Below are 16,343 nucleotides of genomic sequence, written 5' to 3' on the forward strand. Positions count from 1 at the left end.
TTATTGTTAATTGAAAAAGAAAAAGAAGAAATAGGTTGTTAGGTTACTTTATAGAATATAGTATAGTATTTTATTATAGAGTATAGAGTATAGAGTAGGATAAAAATAGGGTAGGTAGAACTTTAAATGATTGTTTTATTACTAAAAACGGAAATGTAGCAAGTAATATAAAATTGCCAAAAATAAAAAATGTAGCGGATATTATGGAACGGAGGAAGTATGTCACTATAAATAACTGTTGAATTAGCAATGGCCAAAAAGCAACGATGGCCAAAAAGCAATGGGATTGATTTTAGTTGAAATTAATATTAGGGTTTAATATAAATGTTATAGGAAAAATGAACAACGATCCAAACAATTGGGCTAGCGAAATCATCTTGAATAATCTGTCATATAACAATGACGAAAATAGAAATGAAAAAAACACAAATCAAGGATGAGACTAATGAAAATACTCCAAATGATTCAGTGAACAATGGAAGAAGACGATGGAAACAATCCTTGTCCGGATCTTCCATGACTAGCAAACATAAACAAGTAAATTTTTTTATAATCTTATTATCATTAATATTTTTTATTAATTAAATTTCATTGTAAACTAATTTTTTAATATTATAAGATTCGATCTGGCGCATGGAAATACAATTACTTCAAAAATAAGAGTTACCTTCAACTATAGACAAGATGTAAAAGGTAGTAGTTGAAAGGGTGTCACCAAACCCACAAAAGATTTTTATTTTAATAAATTTAAGGTAATATAATATATATTTGTTTATTTTCAAATTTTTTTATATAAATTATTATAAGTATTTTAATTAGTGAAATATTTATGTATTTAGAAACAACACAAATGGAATCCTCGTCTCGATCATTTCGTTAGGAGTGCATGGAAGGAAAAGAATGCAAAGCACTATACGTATATGCTTTTCAAAGCGCACAAAAAGTTGAAAAGCGCGCCTGATTTAATGCCCACTTCCATCAATAGTGAGATTTGGGCACGATGGAAAAATAATTGGGAACGCCCAGAGAATAAAACCCTATCGGCTAAGAACTCCTTCAATCGACGTGGAGGAGGAGACAAAGCTGAAGCCACCCATATAGGTTGCTCAGTCCCGCATGCCAGAACAATGTAGGATTTGGTAAGTATTTAGTTATTTATGTAGTATAATATTGAATTAGTATATTATTTTTTGGTTAATTTTAAATCACCTTTTGTATTTCAAGAACAATCGAAAGGTCAAAAACCTACACCCTGTGAGATATTTGCACGGACACATAGGGTCTTTGACACTAAATCTAGAAATTGTTCCCAATGGACTAATACGTAGTCGCAACAAGTTAATGTAATGATTTTTTAACCTTTTTATTTTTTGTAATTTTATTTTCAATTATTAACTTGTTTATTTCTAACTGATTTGTCTGTTTTATTAAAGGATGAATATCGTGCTTTATTGGACGAGCATCCTACCGGCGATCCAAGTCAAATTTGGTTGGATACTATTAAAAATGTGGATGCTAGATCAAGCACAAAAAAGAAAAAAGGAGAGAGGTATTTGGGGTGAGGTCCGCTTCCCAAATTTTTATCCATCAGAGCCAACTGATTATCCGTCCAGTCGACTTTTTAACCATTTAGCTATTAAATGAAGATGAAATGTGTAGTCGCCATTTTATTATTCTTTTGTAGTGTGTACAAATAGGACTAGAGTTTTTTTTTTTTTTTTTTTTTTTTTTTTTTACCACAATTTGTTGGGAAATGTCAAACTAATATTTTTAAAAACAATTGTATCAGGTTGATGAAAACAAATTTCTACATCGTAATTTCTGATTATAAAACTAACATACAAACAAAAATATAAAAAAAGCAACAATAACAAACAGGAATAGGCCAAGCAATTATTATGGATTATTAACGCAATAAAAAGAAGTCAAATTTTAGAAATTAAAGCATTTCTTGTCCCATAGTTTGATCAATGTGTAAAGTAGATAAAAATTAATATTATGATAATTTGATCTTAATACGTTTGAATTTTGGAAAGAAATTATTTATTGAAACAAATTTTAAATTTAATTTTCATCTAATAGACTTTTACTAGTTGGTGATCTAAACATTACGTCACTTGTTGATGTAGATGTACACTTGAACCCCTTTTTAACGTAGTTGTACATGTAGTACTTTTTTTCTGAGGTAAGAACATACTTGACTATACATGTGACAGCTACGTCAATAAGCACCTGATGTTCAGGTCACAAATAAGTTAAAGTCTATTGAATGAAAATTAACTTCTAGCGAAGACAATACTTTATGTTTCACCAAACAAATTATTTTTAACTAAAGTTCAGCATATTACATGCAATTTTTCTTATTAATTTTAACTTGTTTTTTTAGCAGAAGGTAGAACATTGCTTATTTACATAGGTCTATATTTAAAGACTAGAGAAAAACAAATTCATAAATAAGATGTTTCATGATGAGATAATTTCTATTGAGTCGACTTCTGTACGTTTAGTCTATTAAAATAATTACTTATAATTTTCAAATAATCAATTAGAAAAATGTGCTAATTATATAGATATGACGGATTAACGGTCTCATATAAAACAAGCGGTCTGATGAATTCGGAAGTTACATTAGTTTAAAGAGAAGACTCATTTAGGTCCATGAAATGAAGCAAAGCCCAAATGTTAAAAGCTAGCCCTTTTGTCATTCCTACCAAGTACCAACATCTATAGTCTTAGTCAAAACCCTACACAACGCATCTCTTATTTATACGATAAACCCTAGCTGTTTTTTTCACTCCAAAACTCTATTCTTTTCCTAAATACCCTAAAACTTTATTTCCATCTCTAATTTCTTCGAAGATGACGCCGCGAGGAAGAGGTAACAAATTTTCCGACTAATTTCTTCTCAATTCGTTTGGATTTTTGTTTCTTTTAGCATAAATTTGTCAATCGATTCATTTATGAAATGCAATATAATCTCAAATCCAGAAGGTCGATCTGTTGGATTTTTCATATTCGAATATGATTCATATTATGCTGTTCTAAGTTTATTTTTTTTGATTTTGGGGTATACTCTGCTGCATATTTATTTTCCTTTCAAGGTTATAATTAAATATATAAGCCTTTTCAAGTAGACTAACATTTTTAATTCGGAATTAATTAGACTTAAATCAAGCTATTTGTTAGTTTTTTTCTGCGAAATAACAGTTGATTGTCTTATTTAGGCAAACATTTAGCTATATCAGTTTTTGATTTGATGAAGTGAATGATTAGATAACATATCATGGCTGTACCCAATAAAATGTTATGTACTCTATTGCGCCTCCTCATATTGACTTTATCTTTGAACGATTGTAACCCGTGACCTTCTGTCATATTGTTTTTAATGCCATATAGATTGTTGATGAACCAATTCAACTAAAAGTTTGTAGCTTTGCGATCAGATTTTAGTAGAATATCATTGAGTTTTGATAATCTTAATTGACATTTGAGTCCTGTTTACAGGTGGTTTTGGAGGTCGTGGAGGTAGAGGAGATGGAGGACGAGGAAGAGGTGGTGGACGTGGATTTGGTGCCCGTGGTGGAATAATGAAGCCCCGAGGAGGCGGGAGAGGTGGAGGTGGAAGAGGTAGAGGAGGTGGACGTGGTGGCGGAAGAGGTGGAATGAAGGGTGGTTCCAAAGTGATTGTAGAGCCTCATAGACATGCTGGCGTTTTTATTGCGAAGGGTAAAGAAGATGCGCTAGTTACCAAGAATATGGTTGCTGGTGAATCTGTTTACAATGAGAAGAGAATCTCTGTTCAGGTAGCTGTTTAGCTCTTGAAGTATTGAACTACATGAAATTTTGTGTTATGATAACCGGGGTATATTATATATTGATTTTTGTTTACACCTGAATTGTAAAATTTTTTTGGGTCAATTTTTTTTGAAGGTAGTTTGTATTATAAATGCCCTTAAACCATGTTTGCATTTTTGATTGGAAGGTTTTTACCATAATTGGTTTTAAATGATTTGTTATTCTTTTAATAAAAATGGTTTTATGATGATTTGTACAATCATTGCATTGGTAAGGTGCTGATTGAAATGATTTTTTAACTGTTATGCTAGATAATTCTTGGTTTTGCTTTTTTTTTTTTGGTTTTTTAAATGTTTCGTTTTTGCAGCAAGAAGATGGAACAAAGGTTGAATACAGGGTGTGGAATCCCTTTAGATCAAAGTTGGCTGCTGCCATTCTAGGTGGTGTTGACAATATTTGGATTGTAAGTATCTTGTTGGAGTATCTATGGTTGTTTGTCTTTTGCTGCTTTATATTTTAAATTGATGTTTCATTGTTTAAATTATAGAAACCGGGTGCTAAAGTTTTGTATCTTGGGGCTGCTTCTGGAACTACTGTGTCTCATGTATCTGATGTTGTTGGCCCTGTAAGTGACATTGCTCTACATTGGTTGAGTAAGAAATACATTTGATTGTTATTGAATTAGGTAGTTTGACAAAACCCTCTATTTTGCAGGAGGGGGTTGTTTATGCAGTTGAATTTTCACACAGGAGTGGTAGAGATTTGGTCAACATGGCCAAGAAAAGGACCAATGTTATCCCCATCATAGAAGATGCAAGGCATCCAGCCAAGTACAGAATGCTTGTGGGAATGGTTGATGTTATCTTTTCTGATGTTGCCCAGCCGGATCAGGTCTGTTTTTTTTTTTATTTCTTACCAGTAATTTTTCTTGGCAGTCAATGATTACAAATTAAGCAGATGATGAGTAACCTCGGATTCCCCTTCAAGACTTATTGGGTGATGTAAACTCCGAGTATCTGATGTGTCATATTTTTTCACATACAATTTTGAAACTTATTTTATTTTGTTTTATTATCTTCTGTTGTTTAATTTTGAATCTTTTTTGCTATTAAAATTTTTTTTCAAACTCAGCTGTAGTTGATCTTTTTATATGCTTCTGTGTATCATTTTCTAGTCCTGTAAGTCAGATTCATGCAAATTTTAATGAGCTTTTTACTTGCTTCTATCTTGTTTAGTCGTGTATATCATATCTTCCGGTTTGCAAAATCACTAATTAAGCAGATGATGAGTAACCTCGGATTCCCCTTCAAGACTTATTGGGTGATGTAGACTCCGAGTATCTGATGCGTCACTTTTTTCACAAATAATATTTTGAAATGTTTTATTGTTTCTGTTTTCTTATTTGATATTGGAAATTCAATTTGTTTTAAAACACTTTTTTAAACTCTGCCCCTAATTTTTCTTTGCCTGCTTTTAGGTTTATCACAATTTTACCTTGTGAAGTAGATTTATATTTTGATGAGCCTCATATTTCTTCCCATCAATTATGTCAACTATGGTTTAAGAACTATCCAATCTTTTCCAAAACCGATTCTTCCATTCCAGAACTGTTTACTTGTGGCAAGTTATGTTTCATAAATATCTCAAAACACTTTTTCTGGCTGTGGTTAGTGGTAGTTGATGTACAAGTTTTAACGACAAGGAGTGAAGTATATGCTACTAGAAAATGTTCAAACATTGCTGGTTCCCCATGTTGCTTTTTTGTGGGCTTTGTGAGGATCTTTGTCCCAGATATATCACGATACTAGTGTGTTCTTTATCCATTCGAATGCTAAAACATTATGTTGGAGTTTGGCCACTGAATTTCATGAATTTCATGCTATAAAATTGTAGTTCATTGTTGCACAAATAAGTTTTCTGATGATATGTTTCACTGGCTTACTCGTGTATCTTTGTTAATTGATATGCATTTTTGTACTTGCATAGTTTTATTCATCAGTATATATTCTTTCTGTATATTATTGGCAGCTTCTAACTTGGCTAGTGATAAGCCATTCACAAACTGTTGTTTTTTATTGAACTGTTTGATGCTACTCCTTTTATGTTGGCGTTATTGGGTTGTGGTAAATGGCTACTTGAATGTCTGAGATATTTCTGAAAATACTAAGATGTATATGATTGAATGGTAGAACCGTAGTTTGTCTTTATGTAGGCCGTTGAATCTTGGTTGCTATTCATCTTTGCTTAAAAGCTTTTCATGCCTGCAGGCTAGGATTTTGGCCCTAAATGCATCATACTTCCTTAAAGCTGGTGGTCACTTTGTCATATCAATTAAGGTTTGTTTTTTGCATTATGAATTATTCAGTGTGCTAATGTAGTTGTGCTCAATCAAACGAAAAAAAAAACTAAACTCGGTTTCTAAATTTCAGGCGAACTGTATTGATTCGACTAGCCCAGCTGAGGCTGTATTTGCCGCGGAAGTGAAGAAACTACAGCTAGAGCAGTTCAAGCCCATGGAGCAGGTTACACTTGAACCATTCGAACGAGACCATGCTTGTGTTGTGGGTGGGTACCGTATGCCCAAGAAGCAGAAGAATTGATGTAAGGGACTATAGTCTGTTTGCGGGAAGTTTAGTATAGGTTGTTATTGCTGTTAAAACTTAGTTTTGGCTTAGTTTTGTTAGATACAGTGTCAAACTAGTTGTAGCTGGGTATTAGAACTTTTATAAATCGATCTTCTCAGATGTATTATTTTTTTGATTTATTTGGTAGGCTGTTGAATTATCTCCGTTGAGATCCGGATAGAAGTATCCGACATCAAACGCTTCTGCTTTTCCTTGTTTTAGTCGATGATCATTATTTTGTGTGATTTTATGATTTTTTAATTGAAATTTAGTGGAAATTTATTGACAAAAAAATATAAAATTGTGTCTACGGAAAGTTATGAGTTGCCTTAAAATTCTTTTTGTAATTGGTGTGAAACAAACCCCTGGCACACTAGAAAATTATGAGAAGCCTTTGATCACTGAGAGATTATTTATCAAGGTAACTGAATCGAATCAGATTTCGTTTGAATGATCAAGAGCAGCGGCTGCTCACATGGTTTGAACACATTATTGCTCCAGGCTTCAGAAATTTGTCAATGCCATGCACATATACTTGGTACTTGCAGCTTCATGCAGCACAATGCCTTGTTTCAAATTGCAGATGCTCTTGTAAAATCCAAGCATCCTCCCTAGTTTTCCAATTCCCGATTTAACAGTTAAATGCTACCAAATGTAAACCAAGGGCCATATTAACCTTTCATAGTTGCAGTAAGATCACACAAAAGTACCCAACAACTCAAAGATACATTTAATCTTTACTATATAACACTCGAGAATTGAGAGTGTTTCAAAACAGTATAAAAGAGTGGTTCCCTTAGAAGTATATTACAGGCTTACAAAATCAAGATTTAATCCTTTGAATATGCTATGAAGGATCTAAGGTGCTTATCAATTTATGATGTTGAGTTTACTAAAAGGTTGGAGGTTTTTCTAAAGGACCAAAAACTTAAAACAAATTCTTGTGAGAGACGGTCTCTTTGAGAGACTATCTCTAATTGGATCGGTCCATTATATATGTTTTACAATATTGTAATTAGATATTAAGATTGATATAAGTTGGCATTTAAGATATTGAAAATAAGCATTAAGAATACGGTAAGCATTAAGGGCAATGTAAGTAGGCATTAAGAATATAGTAAGTTGATATTAATCTTTAATGGGTTGGACTTGAGATACGTCTCTCAAAGAACGGTGTCTCAAGAGACTAGCTGAAAACTTAAGTCCTCATGTAATCCAGCTCCTTTCCACATGCTTTTAGAGAACCAAAATAAATATGGTCGTCATGAAATCCAGCTTAACTTGGGATCTATTTGAAATCTCGTCTGTTATCCTTAGTATACAAATCTAAATTAAATGTATTTGGATTGTGTGGTCTGAGGCGACTTTTTTTGTTGCAACTTCATTAATTCTACCATGGATTTAAAAAAATGGTCGCGAATGCGTTTGGAAACGGTCGTAATGTTGTAGAAAACATCTATAACGTAGTAATAATGCGAATTGGAGCCGACATGATATAACTTTGAAAAACCAAAATATCACATATGGGGGTTTTGAGCTTATAATTGCATTTTTGTTGTTGAACTACTATTATTGCTATAAAAATATGTATATAGCTATTATAATTGCACTATATGAGGTATATTAGTTAATTATTTTGATTAATGATTGAAATTATAAGTAACTATAATTTAGTGATCGTAATAATTAAAGTTAATGGGTATTAATGAAATAATAATAGGTATGCATGAAATTATAATAGGGGATGTTAGAAGAACATTTTCTACGATATAGGGAGATGTAAAGAGAAATTGTTCTACAATCTCTTCTCGAAAAATACCATTGTAACGGCGAAATATTGAGCATTACACGTCACGTAATACTCAACGCAAAGTTTTGACCGTGAAAATTTGTGTGCTGTTATATAATGGGATTTAACGTCACAACAACTCTCAATTAAATTATATAACTACTATTACATGATGTAATGAGCGAGTTTTTATTCCATGATTCATACACACTAGTTGTGGGAATTATTATGTGGATCGGACATGTTTAACAAGTTAGTGGTCTAGATTCTAAAAGGTACGAAACGTGAAACATCTTAATTTCTTTCTATTTGTACCAAATTAGATGTAGGTAAGCTATTTGTTTCTTGAAAGTGTTACGTAAAACCATAATTACACAATCTACTCCCTCGATTTGCACTATTGACAAATAGGCTTAATAAGAAGTAGGCATAACTGAAAGCTTAACTCTAGTTGAATGCAACCTGACTAATTTGGGATGTTATGTTTCAGAAAAGAATTATAGAACTTAGTGATGGAGACCATAAGGAATCCAATCAAAGCTTTGTTAAACTTGGTGACAAGTAATGATATAATTTTGAACCAAGAGGCAAAGGGATATTCTTAGAGTTTAAGCATATGAGATATAATTTTGAAGTTTCTCTTTGCCGATGATCATCGGAAATGCATGTTATACTTGGTGACAAGTTTCTTGGAGTTCTTTCGATAGGAGAGTGTCTTTTGACTGTATGTGAGTTGGCAGATATTTTTGTTACCAAGAGTCAATTGAAAACAATTCATTTATTATTACTAATAAGGGTAAGGTTGGGTAGAACTTTCCTTATATACTTCATTTACTTCATTTTCTGATTATAATGAACAATTAATAAAAAGGGGATAAATTAAAAAAAAGTGATTTTTTAATCACATTTTATACCTAAAAGAATGTGATTTGGGATTATAAAAAGATCTTTCTTGAGATGTTCTAGTAAAAGCTAAGCTAGTATGGTTACATACGAAAGGCGAACTTGAAATATAGATATCTTTTTTTTAGGTTACGATTACTAACTAGTTTGGTTATATAACCTAGTGTAACATAATTCGCTATCTAGTTTGCTTTTTGAATTCATGATTCACTTAAGTTTGCCCAAGAATAGCCCAAAAACGACCATAATTCGCTTTTTTCGATTCGCAATTCGCCACGAATTGCGAATCATGTGACAGTAACCTATCGTAGCTTTTTCCTAGAACTGGTTACTCGTAGTGTTGCTTGTTTATTTATGTAAAGAAAAAGGAAATAACAATAATCGTTTTAGAGGAAGAATACGAGAGGATGCAAAGCAACCATATTGTATTAACCATGTATTAGATGGCCTTATTGTCTTTATCATAGCAAGTTATTTGTTTCTTTTTCTGAATTCCTTCTAAGGAAGTATATCAATTTCCATCTTAGACTAGCTTTGCTTTTATTTATACTTCATAAATTATTGATCTGAATGCTATATAGTCAAAAGATTAAGCCATGGATGCTTCCTCATGCCCATCCTTCTCCTCGTCTTTTCAAGAGCCCAACTGGAGCCTTCTGCCAGAAAACGTACTTTTCGTGATTATAAGTGAACTGCTTTTATTGTCTGACATGTTTTCTTTTGGTTGTGTCTGTAGAAACTGGTTTTCTGCCTTTCAACAGAGACTCAAAGATCTAAAAATCCTTCCAAACATGATACTGAAAAGGCGATTGCCTATGTTGTTGATGCCCACGGATGACTGCAGTGAAAACACCCGCAACCTCTACAGTCTGCCTGATAAGCAAGTGTACGATCTGAAGTTACCCGTGCCATATAATAAAAGGTACAAACACTTTGTCTAGTTTATGTCAAAAATGAACATGGTTTACATTGTATATTAGTAAATCATATGGTTAGTTTGTCGTTTATGTCGTAAATTGAGGAGCAAATAAATTTCTTGGTGCTTATGGTTTAGATTATATGTTGAATTCTATTGAGCAGGAGTAAAAAGAATATGAATGATTTAGACTTGTACGTTCAGATGGTAGAAAATCAAACTGAACGTAAAAAAAGAATTCATGTGGACGACCACTAGAACTGATCTGGGTTCATGTAGCCGACACCAAGTGTTTGATATTAAGGCTTTAGCGTTTTTGTTTGATTCCATCAATATTGTCTAAACCGTGATATGTCTGAGAGAATTTTTCGGGTTTTCTTGTAGGTGCATTGGCTCGTCTCATGGCTGGCTTATATTTATCGATAGTGCATCATTTGTGATTACTTTATACAACCCATTTTACTTTGGAAGCAGTAAAGGAACTATCCATCTCCCTCCATTCCCACCAGCTAAGTTCACCAATGAGACGGCAAATGTAGATGGATACGATTTGCACTCTGACTATTGCATCTGTAAGGCTGTTCTGTCTGCAGACCCGTCTTCCAGTAATAATTACTTCGTTGTGCTGATTCATGGCTTGACAAGGAGTCTCGCCTTCTACAAGTCGGGGAAAGCTAATTGGAGCTACTTCAATCAACCTGCGTTCTTCGACGTAATATATCATCAAAACTATTTTTTAGCAGTAAGTTTCTGGGGTCAGGTATACACCTGTGATGTAAACTCGAACATGAAAAGCACGCGTGTGAATGGGCCTGTCTTGGGCCCAAGTGGGTATTTAGCGCGAAGATACCTAGTGGAGTTGGATGACGGAAAAACCAGTTTGCAAGTAGCAAGGAAGGTGCAACGCGCTAAATACGGTCATCCCTTCTTGGACACCATGAATTTCGTTGTTTACAAGATGCAGTCGGTGGATGGAGTTTATGAGTGGATCCCGAAGACAAGCATTGGTGGCGGGGCATTATTCCTAGGAGACAATCACTTGACATACATAAAAGCTAGCGATTTTCCAGGAATCTATAGCGATTCTATTTAATTTACTGATGATTATGCTTCGCATTTGAGCATGTTCGATAAGCGTTATCAGTTCACAGGCTGTTCAGATGGTGGTATCTTCCTGATCGAGGATGGATCGTTCTTCAGTCATCACATTACGCGTCCTGAAGAACAGAATCTCCCTCCCCCGATCTGGATTCTTCCGACTCTTAAGTGAGGATTTACCTGTAGTTCTCTGAATCAAGAAGAATAAAATGGTTGTACTAAATTTTCAAGACTGAATTTGTGCTCTTTTCTGTTTCATTTCGTGCATGATTTTCATTATTCTTGTGGCAATCAATACTCACAAGCAAAAGGTGAATTTGGTTGGTTTGTTTGTGTCATCTCTTGCTCAAAAACTACATTCTTATATTTGGGAGCATCACGTTAAAAGGTTCTTATCGAAGAACTATTAAATTTATAAGTTGGGATGGTAGAAAATTGATTGAACAGAGTAGAATTCATTTGTAAGACACTAAAATTGGTCTATTCATTATGCAACTAATCCTAACCTTTAGAGATTTGGCTTTGCTATTTTTATTGCGTTGTTAAATGGATTGAATATGCTAATTAACTTTATTAATTTAATATAAAAGTATTAGTTATTGATGAAAGAATACACGTTTTAAAACATTATTTGACAGAAAAAACATTACATTTTAGTACTTTTGCCGTGTTTATTGTAACAACTCGACTTACCGTTGACCGAGTAAACATGATCATCACGAGGTTTATTTCCCAAGAAACTTAAATCTCAATTTCAAAACTTGTGCAAAGGGGTCATCAGTTCTATGACATAGCTATATCTGCTAATTTTCAATCCAAACATCTAACTAAAACACAAAATAATCATAAACGTCACTATAAAAATTCAACATAACAAATACAATCTAGTCCAATATACATTTACCAAAACCTAATACAAAGCTACAACTTCTCACGTACTCATCTCAATTTAACATCCATATAACTCTAATCATCACCGCTAACCCATCGTTCCCGACCGGTTTCGATCTGTAGAAAGTCTAAAAGATGGAAACAACAAGGGGTTGATTAAACTGAATGAGAAGTAACAATCCAAAACAACAAAACAAAGTAATTCAAAACATAGGTTTAAAAGCAACATCAGCTTCCTAAATCTATGTGTGCACAGGGAGTCTAGTTGAGAGGAACATCCATAGCTCTAAGGCTATGTCAATCTCGAGTGAGGCTAGTTAATATTTGAATGACAATTCACCTCAAAATAGGGAGTAAGGGAGATTTTCCCTCTACTCCGTCAATGACCAGCTCGTGAGACTGATCCATTGACCATATCAATATCAGCATAATCATTCATAACAAATTTGTCTCAACATTATAAAATTCACAGCTTTAATAAAACAAATTTCAAAATTATAGTCTGGCCAAAACCCTTTAAGGGACTGCTACTACTCACCGAAAAGACGCTTCAAAGAGTCAAGACCGGTTCACCGCAATTGACTAGAAGGCTCATCGACGTAGTCGTATCCTTAGCATGACAATATCATAACGTCACCAGCGTGTGTTCGATGCAACTATACTAACATATAACTTATTACATCTCCTCGTAAGACCGTAGATTAAACCAAGATCATATTCTTACATTTTTAATTGTTAAAGACTTGTGCATGTTTTAACTCAAACCCCCAACATATCATCTATAAACTACCAATAACAACATTTCCACCAATTTATTATTCAATAATAAATTTCTTTCTAATCATCGAGATCCAAAAAAAACCTACTCCAACATTCATCTATTTTTCATTAATCATTTATTACCCAATATACTTTTAATTAACTCAAGGATAATTATTCTAACCTATAAACTGCAAGTCCACAAGAACTAGTAATTCCTCCAAAATTATTAAATTATCAAACATTTAATCTTTACAAGCATTCCTTAATTACATCTAAAATCTCCACATTTCTTTTAATCCAATCCAATTATCACAAGATTCATCCAATTGTTTTTCTTATGGAAGCAAGAATGTATAAAAAGGCTTCTTTAACTTAATTAATTACTCTCATGTTGTAATGGAGAACAAAATGAAACAATTATAAAGAAATGAGAGTTCATATGCATAGATTTAAGAGCAAAGATACTTAGATATAAAACAACTAAAATAGAATAAAATAAAATCAAAAGGAATAAGGCTACCACTTTGTCCGTGGTGATTGAATCACCCGTAAAAATGGTTTTGACTCATCAATTGGTTGAAAAACATAGGAGAAAGTAAGACTACACATATGCTTCGAAAATCAAGGAAAAAAAAAAAGAATATACCTAACTGGTTACGTTAATTTCAAAAATCAGAGGAATTTAGGATGAAAACTCTTGCTTTCTCCTTCCAGAATCAGAGAAAGATCACCAGTTTAAACCGAATGAGGAGATGAATGATGCTGCTTTGTTTCGTTGTCTGTTGGGAAGAAATTAGCGCTTCAAGAAAGGGGATTTTTTTTTGCTGGTTCAAAGAAGAAGAGGATTTGGGAAGAGTAATTTGAAAGGATAATGAATAGTGAAATAGAGATGATCAAATTCTGATTTTTCATTGTTTCTGTTGTTTTGTTATTTTCCTTTTTTTTTTCTATATAAAATGAGATAAATAAAAAATAATAGAAGATAGTAGTAAGTAAAATGAGAAAAGGGAGGAAGAACCAAACAATTAAACGAGAGATATATTAACCATATACTTGGTACCCTTCAATTCTTTCTAATTTTGACTCAAAATAATTCTCATTTTGATACTTATTTTAAATTTCCAATTTTTTTTTAAAAAAATATAAATTTCTCGCACGTTATATTTATGATCTAATATATGAAAATTTATTAAACAGTAATTAAACAAAAGACACGTTGAATGGTATAAATTTGTCAGATTTTGCATAAATTGGTTGGATACATGATCTACATTCTACAACAACAAAGCTAATTTGGGTAAAATATAATTGATTACTGCTAATGTAGTTAAAAACGAAATGTAAATATTATGAAAAATATGTCAGAAGTGGGATTTGAACCCACGCCCTCGTTAGAGGACCAGAACTTGAGTCTGGCGCCTTAGACCACTCGGCCATCCTGACTAATTGTTAATTAGCAGTAATTTACATATAAATTAATAATGCATAATTAATAGAATTGTATTAATGTTTGAAGCTTAATAACCAATAAATTATACCGTGATTTGTAAATCACCACAAAAACATAAAAATTATAATAATAAAATAAACAAATTCAAAACAATAAATTAAAATCACAAAATTCTCACCCTATCAAATCTTACGACATAAGGGTGATTTGTTTACTTTACAAATCACCGTTATTTACTATTAAGTCCTTAACAATAGTATGTGTCTTCAATTTAAATTCTTTTGAACTAGGAGAAAATTAAGTACAAAATTTAGTTTTAGTTTTCAAATTAATATTTTGACATAATTTTATGAGCTAAATTAACAAAAATACATATAGGTAATAGGTGATTTCTAAGTAGTTATGTTGTCTTTAATTAAAATTTTTGAAGACTCTGGAATTTAATTAGAAGAATAGAAGATATAGATTTATTTTCTAAGTATATTTTGAAATAATTTAATATATCTGCTTTTTACCAGAAGCTTTTAAAATAAAAATAGCTTATAATGCCAATTTTGAGAACTTTGTTAGGGCGGGTAGGGGCAAACAGAACTTTGTTAGGGATAGGGCGGGTAAAGCCCCTCCGAGATATACAACTGTTATTTTATATTTTTTATAATTCTAGCCCAATAAATAACAGCCACATAATTAAAGAAAGAGAATAATCCAACAAAATAAAAAAAATCTAATAATAAGTAATAATTGAATATCAAAATAGGAATGAAATTATCATTTAACAACTGGAAAAAAAAAAGTGATTAGGAGAAATCGACGTACAAATAAAAAATTAAGCTTATCAACCTCAATTGAAGGATAAAGGTTTGTTTTATATTTTTAATTGAATTTTCTTATCTTTATTTTAATAATTAATTTAAATAAGTGAATACTTGAACCTTAAAAACTCATACAATAAAACAATTAATTATGAAGATAGTAAGAAAAGACTTCGTAACAAAATGAGAGATAATTTTCTTACTAATAATTTAGTAATATACATTTAAAGACAAATAGCAAAGACATATATTGTCAATGAGATTATAGTTAATTTAAATGTTCTGTGGCTAAAGAGCATCGAGCTTTACTTTAATTTAAATTTACGTTATAATTTTTGATTGTATGAATTGGCTATATATTAATGTCATTTAATTTTTTTTAAAGTCCATCTCCCTAAAATTTTGTTCAAGTTTTACCACTGTGGGGAAAAATATTATTTTCAATATTTTTTTAAGCTTATCATTAGAAAGATTTATTGTCATTATATACCTACAACTAATTCCACCAAGCACCGTCATAACAAAATAATTTAAAAATTAGAAAAATTATCAAAAACTTCCTAAAAATGTGACTTTCTAAATTAAAATCTTTTTCAAGAGAGTAGTATCAAACTGATTTAAGGTTCTTTATGGTTTAATTGGATTAAATGTGATGAAGTTAAGGAACATTACATTAATGGTAAATGAAATGAAGAGAATAATAATTTTTGAATGGTGGTGGGCAAAGTTGTTAAAATCGGGATATTACTTAGAATCGTTTAAGCCTGTAGAATCGAATTGTAGAATCGTAAGATTCTAAAATAAACTTAAATTTTCTACTACCTCCGTTCTTTTTTTATCTTCTACTTTGGGTTTTTCACACATATTAAGGAAGATAGAATCTTTGGGTTGTAGTGAGTATTATTTTAATTAAATAGTAGTGTGAAGTAATGATTGTATTGAAAGTATGAGGTTGTAGTGGGTATTATTTTAATTAAATAGTAGTGTGAAATAATGATTGTATTGAAAGTATGAGAGAGAAAATAATTATAAATAAAAGAAAAGGGGTAAATTAAAAAAAATGAGGGTTTTAAGGGGTAAAAGTGGGATAAAAACTTTCCAAAAATAGAAAGTATTCTAAAGTGGAAGAACTTATGAAACTACCTGTTATAGTAAGGTGGAAGAACTTAAAAGAACGGAGGGAGTATCTAGTAATAATTATTCACCTCAAAAGTTTAAGTTTATTAATTAAAGTTCCATTCACTTTATTTTTTAGAATGAAATAGAAAAATATTTAATAATTAGTTTAAATCCTTATACCGAT

The 16,343-nt window shown here is 31.9% G+C and overlaps 2 protein-coding genes and 3 non-coding genes across 5 annotated transcripts; 4 read left to right on the forward strand and 1 right to left on the reverse strand.

The window, feature by feature from the left end:
• Window positions 1-2,727: 2,727 nt before the first annotated feature.
• Window positions 2,728-6,664, forward strand: LOC130806681 (rRNA 2'-O-methyltransferase fibrillarin 2-like). Its single transcript, XM_057671847.1, has 7 exons — window positions 2,728-2,878; window positions 3,505-3,803; window positions 4,163-4,258; window positions 4,343-4,420; window positions 4,510-4,686; window positions 6,063-6,131; window positions 6,225-6,664. The coding sequence occupies exons 1-7, from the start codon at window positions 2,860-2,862 to the stop codon at window positions 6,393-6,395; spliced, it is 909 nt and encodes a 302-aa protein (XP_057527830.1). The 5' UTR covers window positions 2,728-2,859; the 3' UTR covers window positions 6,396-6,664.
• Window positions 4,747-4,819, forward strand: LOC130807112 (small nucleolar RNA snoR60). The gene has a single exon (XR_009040483.1). It is a non-coding gene; the product is annotated as a small nucleolar RNA snoR60 (small nucleolar RNA).
• Window positions 5,071-5,143, forward strand: LOC130807111 (small nucleolar RNA snoR60). The gene has a single exon (XR_009040482.1). It is a non-coding gene; the product is annotated as a small nucleolar RNA snoR60 (small nucleolar RNA).
• A 1,164-nt stretch (window positions 6,665-7,828) lies between the features above and the next one.
• On the forward strand, window positions 7,829-11,120 carry LOC130805402 (uncharacterized). Its single transcript, XM_057670173.1, has 6 exons — window positions 7,829-7,882; window positions 8,699-8,769; window positions 9,693-9,779; window positions 9,848-10,033; window positions 10,192-10,221; window positions 10,412-11,120. The coding sequence occupies exons 1-6, from the start codon at window positions 7,829-7,831 to the stop codon at window positions 11,118-11,120; spliced, it is 1,137 nt and encodes a 378-aa protein (XP_057526156.1).
• A 3,017-nt stretch (window positions 11,121-14,137) lies between these two features.
• On the reverse strand, window positions 14,138-14,221 carry TRNAL-CAA (transfer RNA leucine (anticodon CAA)). The gene has a single exon. It is a non-coding gene; the product is annotated as a tRNA-Leu (tRNA).
• Window positions 14,222-16,343: the final 2,122 nt, after the last annotated feature.

Source organism: Amaranthus tricolor, chromosome 2 (assembly GCF_026212465.1).
Source record: "Amaranthus tricolor cultivar Red isolate AtriRed21 chromosome 2, ASM2621246v1, whole genome shotgun sequence".
Lineage (NCBI taxonomy): Eukaryota > Viridiplantae > Streptophyta > Magnoliopsida > Caryophyllales > Amaranthaceae > Amaranthus > Amaranthus tricolor.